The 20,347-nt window shown below is 37.3% G+C and overlaps 1 protein-coding gene across 1 annotated transcript in view; it reads left to right on the top strand.

The window, feature by feature from the left end:
* Window positions 1–19,695, top strand: part of LOC138692952 (uncharacterized) — a 30,533-nt gene extending 10,838 nt beyond the window's left edge. Inside the window, exons 2-4 of the mRNA XM_069816365.1 lie at window positions 7,169–7,446; window positions 16,892–17,134; window positions 18,844–19,695. Coding sequence (XP_069672466.1) covers window positions 7,169–7,446; window positions 16,892–17,134; window positions 18,844–19,572 — 1,250 coding nt within the window. The 3' untranslated portion in view covers window positions 19,573–19,695. The remainder of the gene's footprint in view (window positions 1–7,168; window positions 7,447–16,891; window positions 17,135–18,843) is intronic.
* The last annotated feature ends 652 nt before the right edge of the window (window positions 19,696–20,347 follow it).

Here is a 20,347-nt window from a genome sequence, read left to right as displayed (position 1 = left end):
TGTCGAAAAATAGAACACAAGGCTTTGGTTCATGCTACACTGTCCAGACAGGATGAGAATCAAAACAAAATTAACAACGGATACCAATCCGTGTTCTCGAAGGGATTGGAACCCCTGACCATGACTTCTGTACAACATTAAAGCATCGTCTTAATTTCAAGTACAGGCGACCTCCGGTCAATCATTTCTTCATCAAAGTTTTTTTATTACAATTTAACTTTAAAGTTTTTGTGTTAACTATTTTATTTTGTACTTTTCTTTCTCATTGTACGAAGTGTGAAGAGAGTATTGTGATGCTGTAAAGGTCGATTTGAAGATTTTTACGGAATCCCCCCCCCCCCCCCAGTATTTCTGGTACCGAAAAATTGTACAGGGCGTCTGAACTAAAGATGTACATAAATAACAGCTTGTTAATGCGAGAATTTTACATTGTAATTTTGTAACGTGAAGCGCCATCTATAGAAAATCTGTCTGAGATTTGTTCTGTCACACTTGCAAGGTCACTGTTGCATCACCTGGCGCGAAAGCGCAGAAACTTAAAGAGAACAGTTTAAGCATTTGTCGTTTCTTCTTCAGTCGAGAATTCGAGATGTGGAGGCCACAGCGTAAAGGTCGGGGCAGAAGACAATATAAGATGATAAACGACATTACGATATATGAAATTGTATGCGGAGACTAAGAGGAAGGTAGAAAATAGGAAAGATTGAGGAATGCTGAGTTTGCAGCATGTCCTTGGGCAGAACATTATGAATGAATGAATGAATTATTCTGTCAACATTTCTCCATTCCGTCATCATTCCATAGCATTGCCCGATCGCCGGCTGGCCACACTTGGAGGGTGCGAATGGATTTGCCTGTTAGAAAACTGGGTACGCAGCGAACCTTGGTGTAGTCAGCGGTGTGGGTTTAGGAATGCGCATGACTTGAGTGTTAGCGCAATAGAGCTTGAAAGGTCGTAGTGTCCCCTTCCGAAATTCAGTCCAATTCAAGTACATCTTGATCATAACGGGAGTAAACACTGATTAAGGGATTAGCTTTGCATGCTTGTCTGTTGTCTTATGTCTGTAACGAGCTTGTTTTTATAATATATGATATGACATAATGTCATATTATTTCGGTCAGTAACGTAATAGTACATTATGCAACGAGCCTATAATGAAGGTAATTAAGAAGCGAGTATGGATATTTATGAAACGAGCGCAAGCGAGTTTCATAATTTTCATACGAGCTTCTTAATTACCATTATAGGCGAGTTTCATACGACTTTTTATGCTCGACCATATTTCTAACTTGATATTATTAATTTTCTTTGTATCTGACCTTGACCAATGTCCCGTATGTTGTGAGATGTTGGCAGACGCGAAAGTATTGATTTTTTCCGAGGAACAGATGTTCACATTGACCTTGCTAGGCCATAAGAACCTACAGAGATAACATTGAAATTAAATTAGACAATGAAAAACGAGATGACAAATTGAATTTATTTGAATATTATTTACAATTAACGCTAACTATTATAGTAACAGAACATAACTTTCTGCGACAGTATTGGATTTCCAGCCTCCGTGACTTTTCGCTAATTCTCTTTCGATTGCATATCCGAGAATAATCGATACTTGCGGTTTTATAACGGTAGAAAGCTGACCTGTCATTGGCTGAACAGTTGTAACCTGAATCGTCATTGGCTGAAAGACCTGACCTTTAATGAGTAGGTGTACTTTAATGACATGCATTAAAGGTCTGCTACCAGGTGTATAATTACTACATTTCGGCATGGTCGAGCATAAATTATATTATTGAACTACGAAATACACGTTAAGAACATAGCACGAACTCTTATCTACCTAACAATAACTAAATTATTATTGCATAACTTTTATCTCCTCCAATACCGTATATAATACGTCAATTAAAAAAAAATAAGGAAAAATACATTTTTTATCCATTTGTAAATAAGTCAATAAATTAATTATAATTAATTTTCGTGTGCTGAAGATTTTTGACGCTTCTTCCTCTTCACCAGTTTGTCAGTGACGTCTTAAAGACCACAAGAGATGCACGTAACTGTTGAGGATGTAACTGATAATTTTGCGTTAAATGTTACTTAAGTGAAATTGTGAAAATATTGAGTATGAAACGTGATATATAATAATTAGAGTCCTACGTTTGATTACTTTGAATACAAGTTAGGTGTACATCGGTCATACTAGCTTCGAACGGAGAGCACTCACGCTACAGTGAACCAAGCAATCTTCCCGCATGCACCGGTAATGTGTACCTACATCTGTTTATTCGTGTATCTGTGTGTGTAAGTCAGTGAACAGCAGGAATAGCGCTTCGATTTAATAACAACATTAACAAAGTATATGTTTAAAGATAGCTTATATGCCAAAAAAGAAAATTTTTACTAGGAGGAGAGAACAGGAACGAGCCCCTTTATTTTCAGGAGTCACCATATTTCGTCCACACATGCAATGAGGGAACCATTTGAGCTAATTTGAGCTATGATAAAGATATATTTACTCAAATATACTAAACAATATTAAATTTCTATGCAATGCAAACACACGCTTTCAGAGATGCTATCTAGGACAATATCATGAGATGCGTAACAAATGTAATGATATTAATTTAAAAAGCACAGTCGAATTTCTTCCTACAACCGCTTTTGTTAACATTATGTATTAGTCGTAATGACAAAAGAAATCGAAGTCTTAAAAAGGTTGGATTCAATAAACAATTCAGGCGCCACATACATGCCATGCCTACCTGGCGCCCGGAATTTGTCTACCCCTAATTTTTACAATAAGTAAAACGCATCTAGATACTTTAGATATAATTAAAGTTTGAAATTAACAAATGGAAAAAAAATATAAATTTCAATCAATGACTAAACATTTTAAGTGTTTGAAATGAAAATTTTTCCCTTCTTTCTGATAAAATGCATTTTATTCTTTCCTAATGACGTGCTCGCTAACAAATTCTTCTATTGTAGCACTCATTTCCAACCGCCTAGCTTTGTTTTGTTTCCGTATGTTCACTGAACAGCAGACCTGAACTAAGTAGCGTTGGATGCCGCCGAGGTATAGGCCTACTCCATACATATCTACAGTGCACTATTGCATAATCCGTGGCATTATAATACAGCTTTTCAAGAGCTCAGATCGACCAGCCGGCTGCTGATCTCACGTTCACCTGCCGAAGCAGAGGTTGGCAATCATCCAATCACAATGGAGATATCGTGTGATCCCCCCCCCCCAACCCTTATAGCTGGTTTTCGTAACCGAATGTAGCTAGGTATTAAATATTTACCTATCGTAGCTCCTCAAGTGCATCACGATGCTGGGTGGTCACCGGTCCCATACACTGACCGAAATTTCGTGAGAAAATTTCTTCCCCTATGGGGACTGGAACCAGCACTCATTACGAAGCGCGAGTCCTAGGCAGGACGCCTCAGAGTCCGTGGATACCCAGAGTAGCGCAGTCGGCCGCCATTATTATTTCATTTCAACGCGCTTGGGTTAGGAACATTTAAAGTAAAATTCAATTTAGGCCAGTGTCCGTGGTCCTTAAAATTAAAAATATTTGATTTTGATTTAGGCTACATAAGCTACAATCATTCTCTTAAAACTGTATACAGCAAATAGCGCGAGCTGGAATAACAATGGCTGATTTGTCAGCATTTCCGGCACAAAGGATTGTGGTACTCTGGATATCCATGTATTCTGGGACACCTTAGACCACAACGCCTCGGCGCGGAACATAACATAACATAACATAACATAACATAACATAACATAACATAACATAACATAACATATATGTCCACACCTGTGGAGTAACGATCAGCGCGTCTGGCTGCGAAACTAGGTGGCCCGGGTTCGAATCCCGGTCGGGGATTGAGGTTTTTTCCGGGGTTTTCCCTCAACCCAATACGAGCAAATGCTGGGTAACTTTCGTGCTGGACCCCGGACTCATTTCACCGGCATCATCACCTTCATATCATTCAGACGCTAAATAACCGAGATGTTGATACAGCGTCGTAAAATAACCCAATAAAATAAAATAAACATAACATATACTTATTTTCATTTGATCATGAAATAACGCAGATATCAGTGTTATTTGCAATCTGATACCGACGTTTAATTCTCCTTCTACTACTAATACTACTGCTACTACTACTACTGCCACTACCACCACTACTACTACTACTACTACTACTACTACTACTACTAATACTACTACTACTACTACTACTACTACTACTACTACTACTACTACTACTACCCTGCCCTGTTCCTTTCTCAAGAAAGGTCGTCTTTCCATTTTGTTCTAGATCTTCCAATATCTCTAGATCTTCTGAATTAATAGTTCAGCAGGATTTTTAAAAGTCTATTTTCATGCATCCATGTATTTTTATATTGATTGTTCATTGAGGTAGTCAATTTTTCGTCATATTTATGTTCACTTTAATGAAATAAAATTTCATTATAATTAATGTGCGCTTCAAGAATAAAATGCCATTTAATTTATCTGCACCATTTCGTTCTGTTCATACAAAATCCTCCAATCCAGAAATTACAACGAAACAGAGTTCCTCTCTCACATTAGATTTAAATTTAGAATTATGATATTTCCCCTGTTAATGTCTTCTTGTATTGAAGATTTAACGAACTCGTACAAATTCAACTAAACTTGTGAAAGTGAACAAGCTTTTCTTATTACCATGGTTAATTTCAACAATAGCTTTGCTGTTTCATTTATTCTTATTATTATAGCGATAGTCTATTGCTTCATTTACAAATTGGGAAATGTCATAGCTTATTGTTCTTAACCTTTTCCCGTTATCATCTTGCGTCTTATAACCCTTGCGTATCAGAAACAATGACATCAGCGATGTATGCATTAGATAACTAATCAGTGAGTATGGTTGCGGAAGCGTTCGATCTGGATGCGAAATTTACAATTCCAAATATCTGGTGGCACATTTATTAGTGTTATATCTGCATTTCCATCTTTAATATGGAACAGCATTATATTTACACAAGCTGCAGATCCAATTGAAAGCTACAGTAAATATGGAACACTAGGAGCATAACCCCATATGAGCAATTAATACCATTTTGCGATTTTAAATCGAATGCTCGGGGTGTGTGCTATGTAGGGACTGTATCAATATTAATTATTGTGGTCGGAAGCTATTCTTGATTCGATTCAAATAACGCCTGCAAAATTTATATTGAAATTAAACAACTCTCTATACACGCTATATACTAGTAAATATCCATCCATATATAAATTGTGGCAGGATGCGGCCGTAATTCAACAAATCTATTTTTACGGAAATGATCGAAGTTGGATCCCCGCAATATTCTGTAAAATATGTTATGAAGAAAGAGATTATCTAAGAGACGTTAGCTTTCCTCATACCTTTCATTTCACCATATCTCCATTACTCCATGTTACATTACATTGTGTCCACACCTGTGGAGTAACGGTCAGCGCGTCTGGCTGCGAAACCAGATGGCCCGGGTTCGAATCCCGGTCGGGGCAAGTTACCTGGTTGAGGTTTTTTCCGGGGTTTTCCCTCAACCCAATACGAGCAAATGCTGGGTAACTTTCGGTGCTGGACCCCGGACTCATTTCACCGGCATTATCACCTTCATATCATTCAGACGCTAAATAACCTAGATGTTGATAAAGCGTCGTAAAATAACCTAATAAAATAAATAAAAATGATACATTACATCGTCTATGAATAGCGTGTCTTTTAACTAGGGAGTTGAAAGAGCTTGTCTACTAGCCGACATATAGCTACAGCAAAATTTTGTAGAGTACATATTATTTTTTACTCCTAACACAAATTTTTGGAGAAACATAGCCTTTGTTTCGTTTGGTACTATAACGAAATTGTCAAAAACAAAATAGTAACTAGAACGATATAGTGAAGTTCTCCTGTACTTTGTGCAATTTTTAAATAATGCCTTCAAATAAACTCCTGTCATTCGTCGTCGTCACCATTACCATCACCATCATCATCATAAATTCGGGGATTAAACTCCCGGTCTCATGATCGACACGTTTTTTATGTACTAATGGTTTTTTATTTTAGAATTTTGAGTTCTCTCCTGATATCCTAATTTCTCTTCTTGTCCAGTAGGTATATTCTAAAACATCTCTTAAGAATTTAATTTATGCGGCCCCAGTTTTCATTCCTTGTTCAAGCTTAATATCCACAATTCTGCGCCGTATAATAATAATAATAATAATAATAATAATAATAATAATAATAATAATAATAATAATAATAATACGGGAACTGCCATTAATAAAATTTATAAAATTTTAGTTCATTTTCCTTTCCAGTATTCTTTTTCTTTTGCTCCACATATGCAATTAATTTTCTTAATTTTATTTTTTATGTACCCTATTTCTTGTTAAAGTAATAATTGTTGCAAGTCTGGTCTGTTGAATTTCCTTCTAAAATAATTGTGTTTACGATCCTCTGAATGCTAGAACTTTGGTTTTGTTGACTGATAGGGCCTACTGTATATTTAAGCTCTTTGTGAAAGCTTAGACGTCACGACTTGCTATAGACTATAGTCTATAGATTTTGAGAATGTGTCTTTAAAATTAGATTCACTAGGAGTACCAGGACGGAAACGGCGATATAACGTTTGCAGGGTGTTCCATTGCGACACTATAGCATCATGACTAATAATAACAGGGTTGAAATAATGTGGTTTCGTTCGATCAGGTATACGACTACGATGCGAGCATGACCTTGAGTTGACACCGCGCATTCGCGAGGCGCGGGTGGAGACCGCGGCGACCGGCGGCCGTTTTCGACGTGGACGAAAACTTTTGGGCAGTATATGTCGCGACTGCGATGTGCTAGCGTGGTGATTTTGTTGTCAAACGAAGTATCTCTTCTAGACCCACGACCGTGTACCCGACACAGCCAAACTCCGATTTTTTTCGTAATTAATGGGTTGTGATTTATAAAAAATTGTTGCTCTCATGTAATGTAACAAAATTGGCGGGAGGGATTGCCAAGGTTTCCAACATTGAAATTTTTGGACCACCCTAGTGTGTATGTTAAGTTGTTTTTATAAAATGTGCATGTATCCAGAATGTGAAGTTTGTTGCGATATTGTATTTCTAGCTCCTCCGAGCGAGGGATCAGACGAGGATCTGGCAGCGGATAAGAACGTGACGGCGCTGGCAGAAAAAAAAGTAAGCGATCAGGTGCGGGCGATCCTGGAACACTACAAGAAGGATGATCCGGTGGGGCTTCCGGGTGCTCCCGTGCCGGATCCCATGCCCATCCCCGACATGAGACACTCCTTCTCCGTGGCGACTATGCAGTTCCGCACCGTCAACGTGTACGGGCTCAGCAAGTTCCGCATCCAGCACGTGAAGTCAGACCTCGCCGCCATGCAGGTACGGATGTACTGTACAGCTCGATTCAGTGTTATTGGCCCCTGTCCTTGCTTGTTTGGCTAGTGAGCGAGCTGTGTGTTGCGTCATAAGAAAGAAATTTAATCACAAACGTGCCTAGGAGAGGAAGTGGGAAGAGAAAGAATGAAAATAATATCTATGCTCGTAGCTGCAGGACACTCCATGTCAAGAAAATAAGTCATCGTGACATTTTTTGCCAACAGACGTACTGGTTAGTAACGGGACGTGTGGAAGAATTACTCACTTGGAGTGCCACAAAAGTGTAGATAAAAAGTGAATGAAACAAAAGAAATTATAGGTAAATGAATAGATTATAATAAATAAAATGAACGGGCAGGTATAAGTGAAGTAATTTTAAAGTCAAATTAAATACTATAAAAATGAGTGATGATATAAATGTATGGATAAATAAATGAAATACAGATTTAAATAAACTGTTAGCCGAACAACTAAAGAGTCATATCTCTACTTTGGTAACCTGGGTTCGAATCCCGGCAGTTCTAACGGAATTTGTGATGGACAAAGACTGTGCGTGGTGGTAGGTTTTGAGGAATTCTCCCGTTTCCCCTACCGGTATTCCACCATTCCTCCATTAATCGTCATTATCATGACGCGGTGCATCGAGAGAAACGCTAAACCAACGGAAAAAAGAAATTCACCTTCGGCACGTCACTCCTAGATGGGGACACTGGGGTGAATGACACAGAATCAAGTACCCTCTAGTGAAAAGAATAAATACCATTTAAACAAAGTTAAGGGTAATTGCACAAGTTACAAAGTGTGTATGTGTGTGAGCCAACTTAGAGCATCAGTTGTTCAAGTTTATGATATGAGTTGAAGGTTTTACACGGATAATAATAACTATTGGATAATACACTTGTATGTCTGTTAATAAGTTAGGTTAGGGTATAATATGTTTTATAACGTGATTTATACAGTTTGGAGTTTCATTATTCATAGGAATAATAATAATAACAATAATAATAATAACAATAATAATAATAATAATACATATAGGCTAAATAGATTTAAATAAGTATACAAGTATTTGAAGTACCGGTTAGTAAACCTAGATATATAGGCCCTATAATGAAATTGTTGGCCTGAGTGGCGTATTCGATACAGTGCTGGCTTTCTGTGCCCGAGGTTACGGGTTCGATCCTGGTTCAGATTAGATTTAAGTGTGCTTAAATGCGACAAGCTCATGTCAGTAGATTTACTGGCATGTAAAAGAACTCGTGCGGAAAAAATTCCGGCACACTGGCGACGCTGATATAACCTCGGAAGTTGCGAGCGTCGTTAAATAAAACAATTTAAATGTATAATGAAATTAATAAGTAAACATGTAGTGGATGAAATGAATAAGTATATAAAATTATATGCAATATAAGAATAGTAAATACATCAAACAAAATAAATAAAATACAAAAATGCAACTTAAGGACGTAAATAATGAAATACTGTAGATACTGATAAGTGGAAATATAAAATACTGTATATTGTTTAAAATAAATGAAGTCTAAAAAGGGATTTAAACAAAACCTTAATATGCATTTGTCACGTATTTCGAGATTTCAACTGTTTATAAAAATAGTGGTGGTTACGAGAGCTATAGATCTTTTAGAATGTATAATCTGGCAGAATTGAATTCCATTTGTGAGGCGTACATACATTCGTATCTACATAGATCAATAGTTTATTTAAGAGGCAATTAAATAACTCAAAATTACAATAGACTTAGACAAAATGAAAACTATTTTCATAGAAATTAATTGAATTTACTGTACTGCGTAAAAGCTTTTGCTAAAGACCGTATTATCATTTAATTTAGTTTCTAAAACTCTAATATTATTGATATTTCTAATGTTATTAGAAGGTTTCATATCCATAACGAAATGCCTGTTACAAGTCTTCGCTAATCTTCCGTAATAAATTACTACTGAACACTTCTGTCCCAGTTGGCCCATTCTTTCTGCTTCCTTTGCTTTAAGAGAGCATAATTAAACAGACCCGAATCTTAATGAGTTTCAGAATATCTTCTGGTAATATTTTCTGTCTCGAATTTATGATATTATATAAATTGATATTTTCAGAGCCTTAATGAGTCACGTGCAGGATGATTGTATTTATAATCCACTAATTTTATTATACTTTTGGTATCTGAATCACAACGTTACACTCTGTGTCTTCTAAAGGAACAGTGTACATCATTCAGCACATCATAATACCCAAGTTTGTTATTTTCAAAGCCAAAACACACTTAGTAATGTCCTCAGAGTTCTTTCAATCATTCATTTACTGTTTGCCAAATCCTTTTTTTTTATCATTGATATAATGATAAATTAAAAGATCTGAAACCAGATCCCAGTTTAGTATTTCATGCCTAACGCTTCAAAATGAAAAGAAATATGAATGACTGGTAACGTAAATGGTTATAGTCGGTTTATCTGGGCCGTAGGAAAATGAACCTTAATCTTGTATATGTGTAATAGAATAAGATAAAAATAATTTAGGGTTCAGAAGTTCAAGGTTAGCATTACCAGACAGCGGAGTGACTTGTAAAGAATAAATGGAGATTTCAAATTAGTAGACCTAGTAGTATGATCTGCTAGGCGAAAGGGAGATTTCTCAAGAACTATGATAATTGGATATCATGTTATTTCGTCATAAGCCTGTTATCGTCATAGCATCTTTGTCTTTTCTATAACGGCCTCTGTAGAAAGAAGTATAAACTCTGTTATCTTACCTTAAGTGTCACAATTTTCTACTTGTGGCGTGTCATGTCCGATTTTCTTAGTAATATTAATCCATCATGAAAATAGAAACAGTTATTTAAAATACAAGTATTACAAATTATACATTTCATTTTGTGTTTACGAAACGAGACCGCAGGCTAAGTGAAGTAACCCTACGAAGAAGTATCATCTTTAACATATGTGTGTCATACACTATTTTTTAAACAGGCGATCGTCCCTGCTGAATACAAGGTGATTCAGGACCTCTGCAACAAACTCTGGGGATCGATAGATCTCGCAATGAGGATCATTTTTTGTAAAACAATTCATGTTCTCCGATGTCTCATTTAGGAGCTAAACGACATCGAAAAAAGACGGATAATTCAGATAATTCTATGACAACTTCTTGGACTCATTTCGCCAAAGACCATTTCGCTATCATAATTTCCATTCACACAGATAATTTCGCAATTAATCGAGCGTTTTTAATGAACAGATTAAAAAAACAGGAAATAATTTTTAAAGCAGGTTTTGATAAATTGCCATTTTGTTCGTAATTTTGGCAGAAGGCTTTCATATGACATCTGGTTCAGGTTGTTTGTGGAGTAAACATTTGTTGTGCATCGTTTCTGGACGAACTGATCATTGACCCGTAGATAATGAATATGAACGAAATCTATCTAGTAGTTGGGCTTGGCTTTTCCAGTTATGTGCCATATACAGCATGTCCGACTTATGTTTAATATTACAAACGTTTATAAATTTAGTTGTAGGTCTATTAGATTTCGATCGAAAACCTTAGTCTATATGATGATGGTGATGATGATGATGATGATGTCTATGGAAATTTATGAAAAATACTACGCCATACTGCTGGCGTGGCGTTTATGATCAGAATGCGCAAAGAGGACGATGAGCGTATTCCGAATCTCACCGATGAGCAATCCGATGGCATCACGGTGTTCCGAATTCCACCGATGACGTCATTGATGCTCCACCGGTGCCGCACCGTGCCATCAACTTGCAGAGGTGGTGGCAGTCTCCATCAGCCGCCATCAGTGAATCTGATTGGTTCTTGTATAGGGCGGGAATTAGCAGACGAATAACATCGTGCACTGTTGTGTCATGGCGGTGTGTTCTGCTTTAGTTCTGCTGTATTGTTTGTAATGAGCACAACGTAAAAACAATATGTTAATGGCTTATGAGCGAACATGTCAAAGGACCCGTTATTACTACCGGTTCAAGAAATAAATTGTTTATGCTATCTTTTCTTTGAACGAGATGGGAGTACGAAAATTTCGCAAAATTTTGCTAGCGTAGCACAGACAACTTGTACAGTCGCCATGACAGCCATCGATCCTTCCAGCAGTTTTGTTCCTTATTTCGCTGCAACATGACGTCATTGATGCCACCAGACCGGTGAGATTCGGAATACGCTGGATGAGGCAGCCTCAACAGAATTTTAAAAGTTACCGTAATTGAATGGCAAACCTAGTGTTTCGTGGTATAGAAACTCATTAATTTTGTGATGCACTCATAGAGCTTCGATATGTGTACCCCCAGTGGGATGGCAGATGTCCATTGTCCAACTTGTACTCCATTTCCAATTAGCAAAATGTGCGGTATGACGTTGATAGCCTGATGAATTTTGCGTCGCAAATCGTTTAAGTTCTCCACAGGCGTCCGATACATTTGATCCTTCACAAAACCTCACAGGAAGAAGTCCAGAAGTGTAATATCTGGAGAGCGTAGAGGCCAAGCGAGTGGTTGAGCGCAAATTGACTTCCTCGGACTTCTTGCGAAGATCGTGTGAATCCTTTTCACTTTTTTCTCGGACACCATGCTTCGTACTAATGGACACAATACTGCCCGTTTCTCGTAACTACTGCTGCTGCTGAAGTAGGCTTTTATTGAACATTACTTTATTCCACTAGTGAAATAAACTTTACCCCACAGTTCACTGATAGTGTACATTTCAGCATGGAATACTTCGACCAAAGACTTGATGGTTTTAGTACTTCTGACTTATCTGAAAAGTATGCTAAAACTATTTCCTCACAGATTTTATTAACACTTCTTTCACTATACCATTTCTTAAAACATCCATATTCTTTTTCATAAATAAGTACTGACTTCTTTGGCAACAAGCTTAACGTAGCACCACAGCCTACTATATACAGTCACGAAGCTAATTACGTAGTAAATATGCATCCATAGATAATTGCTAACCACTGGGATCGCTACTATCGCCTCATTACAGACAATGCGAAATAGTACCGGCACAGTCTATTGTTCCTAGCACCCTCACAACTCAAGCTTCGTGACTGTATATACTAGATTGTGGTAGCACTTCGAGCTGTGTCTCGAATTTCTTCTGGCAAACTTTCACCACTGGAATCACTCATTTTTCTACGGAACAAATTTGTTATTTATCCAACGACTTAGATACCATTCTTCACTATTCATGTCCTCCTACATCATAAGTTACCTAGTACGCGTATCGATTCTAAAATCCATGCCATGATATCTGATTATATGAGGGCTTATTTTCAACATATTTTATTTTATAAAACAGAATTTTTTTAGGATCATGGATAAAATTACGTATGGTACTTGTGAGCGGGATCTTTATTGCGCTCGTGTAATTTAAGCACACGACTGACGCCTCGTGCTTAAATCTTTCCACTCGCACAATAAAGATGCACTTACCCACAAGTACCATAAATAACTATTGTGGCGCACTAGTCCGTAATTGAATAAATTCAAACTTTTTGTTATTAGTTTCAAGTTATAAATTCGCTTTGTGTTTGTATGTCTTGTTTAGCGTGTTTTGTTTTGTATCTAGGGACTGTGTATACTAGAAAAAAATACATAGAATAAAAATAATTCGTTGAGAAAGGCCATGCATGATGCTATACTTGGCTCGGAAACATGACGGCCTTCCCTCATCCCCTTCACCAGTTAACTGCAGGCACGCGCAAGGGATAAACCCTTAGCCGAGTTGCCAATTCTTGAAGTCATTGTGATTTGCGAACGTTTTTCAAACTGTGTTCCGTGAAACCGCGATTTTCAGTGAGACTATATTATCTTTGTAAATATACCTTAATTTGTAATTACTAAAACAAAATTGGTGTAAAAATGAACAAACTTATTTTAAAAACACTTTATATTTATATTTTCACTAACATGTTTTGCCTAGTATTTATATTTTCATTAACATGTTTTGCCTAAATAAACAAAAAAATGCAGACTTCTATAATAAGTGTTAAATTCTCATGTTATTGAAGTTCCAGAATTTTATACTTAATTAAGAATGTTGCGCCGGTAAAATTTTCTGAAACTGTGATCATTGAATAGTTATAGAATTTATAGTACAAAAGAGTAAAGTTAGATTTTATCAGCTTAGCCTTGGATGATAATTTCCACGAACGCGTAAAATCTGTTTACTCTAGTGTGCTATACAATATTTTATTCATTACTGGTATGTAAATTTAATTTTAAATTGTAGGGCTTTTCTTTGTAATGTGTTGTTGGCGAAGAAGTTCATTTTACTATTGCTAATATGTTGCTTGTCATGTAGAGTGATTTAAAAACATTTAATTCACTGCTGTAAGTTAGAAAAGTTTTAAGCACTGCTGTGAATAATGTCATTATTTAGGTTGCTAAGGACAGTGTTGCTGTTGGCGATATCTCTTTCGCGTACTGTTCACATACTGTTCGGCGAAGTAAATCACGTATAAAATCGTCTATCTTACCGAATTCTGTTTTAATTTGTTTATTTTCTCTTTAGTTGGTGAACCGTAATTCTTAATTTCTATGCCCATATATCCAACTCCGCCGGTTGCGTCCGATGTTAAGTGGTTAAGATTTATACTTATTAAACTGCCTGAACTTTCGATTACTTTATGGATAGAATTTCTAACGTTAGACACAATTTTAACACTTCGTTTTCTTAGCTACGCTCCTCTGCAAATAAGATATTCCGTTTTCTTCGACGGTGTTATTTGTTGTTCTTGTCGTGATGGTCCTGGATCTTCAGGTGTATCAGGAAGCCTGGCTGCGGATCATCTGCTCCAACACTCATTAATCATGGCCGGAATAAATTAGACATATTGAAGCGCATAACGGTATAAAACAACACGTCGACAAAGACACTGAGAATGGGTGAAACCTAACAGGTAGAGGCAATGACTACTAGATTTGGCAATGCTGGGGTCTATTGTATTTCTGCCACGCGGCTAGGGGTTGAGTAGAGGATGGGGGTTTATGAGAGATTACCAATTCCAAGAAGAGAGGCCGTCATGTTTCCGAGCCAAGTATATTATTTCTTTGTTGTTAAGTTACCAGTCTCTGAATTTAATAAACAATGTTCTGTTATGTTGGAAATGATACCGAGATCTGTTGAAACCGAAATTCCTTCTGAAGTTATTAAAGCGAAACAAGCTGAAGATAAAATAGATATAAGATATAAGCACAGTCTAGTATAATATTATACAGTTACGAAGCTTGATTTGTGAGGGTACTAGGAACAATAGACTGTGCCGGTACTATTTCGCATTGTCTGTGATGAGGCGATAGTAACGATCCTAGTGGTTAGCAACTATCTATGGATGCATATTCCCTACGTATTGAGCTTCGTGACTGTCTATACTAGACTGTGATATAAGTAAACAAATGACACATTTTTTTGGCCCTAGGACCTATAGAAGTTTTTTTTAAACCCGCAAAGGTATAATGAGCTGTATTACATAGGCTATATCGTATCGATGGAAAAATTGAACAAATATAGACTAGTGCGCACAAAAAAATATTTGAGCATCAGGACTGAAAACGCGTGTAATTACGTTAACGTGTCTAAAATATATATACTGTACGTTGTATAAAGATAAAGTATAATATGTAAAATATGTACAGTATAATGTATTTTCATTGCTGGTTTGTTAAAATTGTAGTCCGTTTCTTAAAGTGCATTCCACGGGAACATAAATTAATTTAGTTAAATCGGTACATGCTAAAAGCACTTTCTAGTCCGTGTAGTTGAAAATTTACAGAGTTGACTTTAAAGTTGCGGCAGCCATTCGGACGTAACAATGGAGAGCCTCTTCCTAAGAAGAAGGGTCTGCTGAACTTAATTCTTCTTTTCACACCAACTTCCAGCAGCAATGCTCTAACGATATAAAGCTGTTATTATGTATGCACTTGTGTATAGGGGATTCATTTGTGGGTGACCAAAGGCATTGTATACATCGTATATCAGGAAGAAAATTAAAATGGACCGCCTTTGTTTGCAGGGCAGTTAATTATTACCGTGTTTACATACCTTGTGGATTCAGGAGACTGTTGGCATAGTAAGCAACACACAGGACACGTTCACAGCTATTTTATTCTCGTAATAAGCCCTTAATGAACGATTAAACGAAGATTACTGCGTGCCGCTCTAAGAAAGGCCTGTTTCTATGTTTTGAGAGTCGTCTGTTTTTGAAAGAACGCCAGAAAATGTTTGTGTAATTCCAACGGCTTAGTATAGGGGAGAAGTTGGATTGTTGGAAATGATATCGTTGATTTATTAGTTAATTTCATAGTACTGAGCAAGTATATAACAAAAATATAATTGTCTAAAAAGAATGAACATTACCACTGGGTTAATTAATCTACTCTAGAAATAGACCTACTATGTGGATCTAGCGTAATAATAATAATAATAATAATAATAATAATAATAATAATTGCTATGTAAGTTGGCAGTCTCAGGACCAGTTGTACAAACAGTTAACCTCAGATTAAGACATCAAATAATTTATTAATCTTCAGTTATATTTAACTGCGAATTTTTTATTGTATAAATAATAAGTTTAGTTTATTTTGTGTCAACTTGAAGTGAAATACTGGGTGTTCATTTCAAAGTGTGTCATGACGTCACTCTTGTGAGTCAGCGATTGGAAGCGAGTTTCAGTTTTTATGTCAGAGAAGTTGCCTATTAATCAAGGCGTTCAATCTGAACTTGAGAACATGTACGGTATAACTTGAACGTCGTAGCAACAGATGGCGGTCTGAAAGTCTGTGTGCTACCATAACCTCTTTCGAACTGTGTTTTGCGCGGGCAAGTCGTACGCAGGGTATTTGTTATCATCCGTTGCGTACGGCAACATTCCACAATACAAATCAATGTTCCGTGTCCATGTTGACCGTCGAAGTTAATGTCAACAAATACGTAAGTAATCGTCTTAACCCTCTTCACATATCCCAACAGTAAGAAAAAAACTCACCTCAGTACGTGTTTCCAAACAGTTCACATTCCTGCCACTACAGGTGTTACCGTACGCATCGGTAAGTACTCTTCAGAATGAACGCCGTACTTGCTAGGCAACTTCTTTGACACATAAGTAATACGCCTCTGCGGAAGTGTAGGAAGATTGAATTCTCTAGGCTCAACGACTAGCCACATGACGGCATACAGCGAGCCATGACACACTGTGAACTGAACACGCAGTATAACTGAAGAATATAACTGGGAACCTATGCAGAATGGCGCATGTCAATATATCAAACGTATGTTCGGATTACGCAAGCATGAGTTTCTGAATTGAAATGTTAAACAGGATTTACTAAAATCTATGATATCGGGTTGGCTTTATGAAAATTTCATAATTTAATTATGCTTCTGTATTTAGATTATCGTTTGTGATTCACAGGTTTCGGTGGGACTGCGCATAGAGAAGCTGGAGGTGTTGGGGAATTACACAATGTCAACTTGGTTCAGCAGGTCCAGCGGCCGCTTCAATGTTACGCTGTCCAATGTTTACATCGAAGGACACGCGAAGCTGGAGGTAGAGCGTGGAGGACAGCTGCAAGCCCAGAACATCGATATGGACATCGTATTCCAGGACATCGCCATGAATTTTGAGAATCTTGGCTTTATGGGTAGCATCTTTCAGGTACCTAGTATATGCAACTAGAGCAAACAGAACGTTAATACTGCACACACATTAATATACATAAAATTGATAATATTTACAATGCCCATCATGACCGAATTAATGTTAGGATCTTTAAGACATATTCATATACATCACAAAATTCTCCTAATCTTTCCAATGCTGCTTCAGTATTCCCAGATCTCTGCGGCGACTAGGTTGATAATATAAGACCGGTTGTGGGAGATCATATGCATTCTTGCTGTGCACATGGCAACACCATTTTCACGTAGAACTTCGTTTTCTCCTCACTAAGTAATAGGAGGTAACTTAGGAATTGACCGTCATGTAAAAATGGAACCCTCTTTCTTGTTATTTTTTTATATTCACCTTGATCTCCTTCTGTTCCCCTTGTCCTTCTTCGATTCATCTTGTCTTTCTTGTATTGCCTTTGTCTCCTTTTCTTTCCCTTCCCCTTGTTCTCCTTGTCTTTCCCTTCTTATTTTTCTCCTGTTCTCCTTGTCTCCAACTTGTTATCCTTGTCTTCAACTTATTATCCCCCTTGTTCTCCTTGCCTTCTCCTTAATCTCCTTGTCTTCCCCTTGTCCTTGTATTCCCCTCGTTCTCCTTGTAATCCTCTTGTCCTCCTTGTGTTCCCATTGTTGTGATGTATTTACCTTGTTCTCCTTGTGTTTCAGTCATTCTCCTTGTGTTTAATTTGTTATCCTCGTGTTACCCTTGTTCTCCTTTTATTCCCCTGTTATCATTGTGTTACCCTCGTTCTCCGATTTGTCTCTTATGCTACCACACAGAATGTTTTCACCGACTAGAAAGGTCGCCCTTAATGTAATATGATATATATTCTGTGGAGTTGCATGTTTTCTGACAAATTTCTCTGAAAATTAATGCTCTGCGAGACAATTGGCACCTCTGTGTAGATATGTAGTTAGCTATTTTCCTCCTTTTTGGTCGTTAACCAAAGGACTCAATGATCTATTATAACTTCACGGAATATAATCAAATCTATCATATACACCAACGTCAACTAGCGGGAAATCTATACACTGTCACACATTATGAAAAAACATGACCAATGTAACTTAACAGTCTTGAAAGCATACGGACCTTGGGTAATCGGAGAGCCATATTCTGCCTCGAAACGGGTAAAATCACAGAAATCAAATACATACAAGACAAAGTTTTTTATTGCACAAATAAATGAGCTTAAACCGACAATAACTTCGAAAATATGAATTTTATATTTTATCGGCGTTGTCATGAGTGGTAACATAATTACCGACATATATACAGTATAGTTGTTTTTTTTTTTTAGTTGGTTGTTTAACGACGCTCTATTAACCACTGGGTTATTTATCGTCGATTGAATTGGTGATTGCGAGATGGTATTTGACGAGATGAGACCGAGAATTCGCCATAGATTACCTGACATTCGCCTTACGGTTGAGGAAAACCTCGGAAAAAACCGAACCAGGTAATTAGCCCAAGCAGAAATTGAACCACGCCTGAGTGCAACTCCAAGTCGGCAGGCAAGCGCCTCAGCCGACTGAGCTAACTGGTGGCTGAGATATAATAAATTATTGTCCCAGGATAGTATTTCCATAAGGTCAATCCTCAGAAGCAGGTTTGGTAATGATTTGGTTGCCAAGGAGTAAGTTTGCAGTAAGTTTAATAAAGTAAATAACATATTTTGTTGTTTTATGTTTACACAGGGCATCATCAACTCTGTGGGTACCTTCCTGTTCGACAGCATCAAGCCCTTTATTCTGAGTGAAGTCAACACCAACATTCGTGGTGACGTGAACAAACACATCAGGGCTCTACCGCAGCGTTTCCCCAATTCTATCTCTCCACTCGATATGGCGCTGGCTGAAGCTCGACGCCAGGTCCGTGACATGGGCTACGATCCATTCCACTTTCCAGACTACAACCACACTGTGGGTATTTTCCGTGTAGACCTCACGCATTCCTGGGCCTCCGGAATATCTTCATTCTACAGAGTTGGTAACGTAACTGTTACCATGGAAGACAATATTGTGAGTGTGGGTCTTCATGTTGGAACCCAGCGTCTGGAGGGACGATGCCTCTGGGAGGTGAGTGTCGGTGGAGGACTGTTGAGTAGGGCGGGGTCCTCTAGTTTCACAGTAGAGTACATCCAAGCCAAGACAGAGATAAGTCAACCCTTGGATACTAGAAAGAGAGCAGTTCTCAGAGAGCTAGATATGAATGTTGGTAACATCCAGATCAGAATGGATGGTGCAGGAACTCTTGATTATGTGATCGAGTTCGTGGTGAATGTGCTGCCAAACCTCTTGCGTTATCAGATAGTGAACGCAATAGAAGGCCCCATCAAGGTGCGTGTTCAAGACATATTGGACACGATAGACATTGAAGAAATAATTGAAGAAAAACTCCCTGAGCTAGATAACGTACAGCTTTGAGCTTATGGACATTCCGAGAGTTAAACAATTCAGTTAAAATGTTAATTTTTTGAGTTTCAGCCTATTTGAAGAAGAAATAAACATTTATGACAATGCTCGTCAAACGAGCCTCTTATCCCTAAAGTGACAATGTTATTTCTTGTTGTTTTCTATTCCTATAAGTCCACACTCTTTTCACTACTCGATGATTTATGTTGATTGATACAAATTCTCATTGATTTTCATGTTTCTTTCATCAATACAAGGGTTTCTAGAACCCGACAACATTGAGACCTCATAAACAGATGCCTTAGTAATACCTAAAACCAGAGTAACTGATCTAGATAATGATGATGATAGTGATAATGATAATAGTAATATAATAATAATAATAATAATAATAATAATAATAATAATGATAATAATAATAATAAATGCCTACACAACATTTTTCTTTGTTGATGTATGTGAAACCACATCTCAAAATTTTGACACAACTTTTTTTATTATTTATATTATTTTAAAATTTCAAAACTCTTTTTGAGAATGTAGCAATTCTTCTATCCACTAAAAGTCGCTGCTTTCACTTTTAGTAATCTTGAAATGAGGAAGTAATGGAAGAACTGGGACTAAAGCTAATTCTCCCCTGTATACAAAATTACCAGCCCAACTGAATGGACCATCTACAACGGATGTCATCGCACAGAATCCCAAGAGCTATGCTTCGTTATCTCTCTCAAGGAAAGAGATCACTGGTATGTCAAGAAATGCTGGAGGGATAATTCTTCTTTGAGAC

Source organism: Periplaneta americana, chromosome 17 (genome assembly GCF_040183065.1).
Source record: "Periplaneta americana isolate PAMFEO1 chromosome 17, P.americana_PAMFEO1_priV1, whole genome shotgun sequence".
Classification (NCBI taxonomy): domain Eukaryota; kingdom Metazoa; phylum Arthropoda; class Insecta; order Blattodea; family Blattidae; genus Periplaneta; species Periplaneta americana.
Note: the sequence above shows the minus strand (reverse complement) of the source record. Positions and strands in the feature narration are given on the sequence as shown.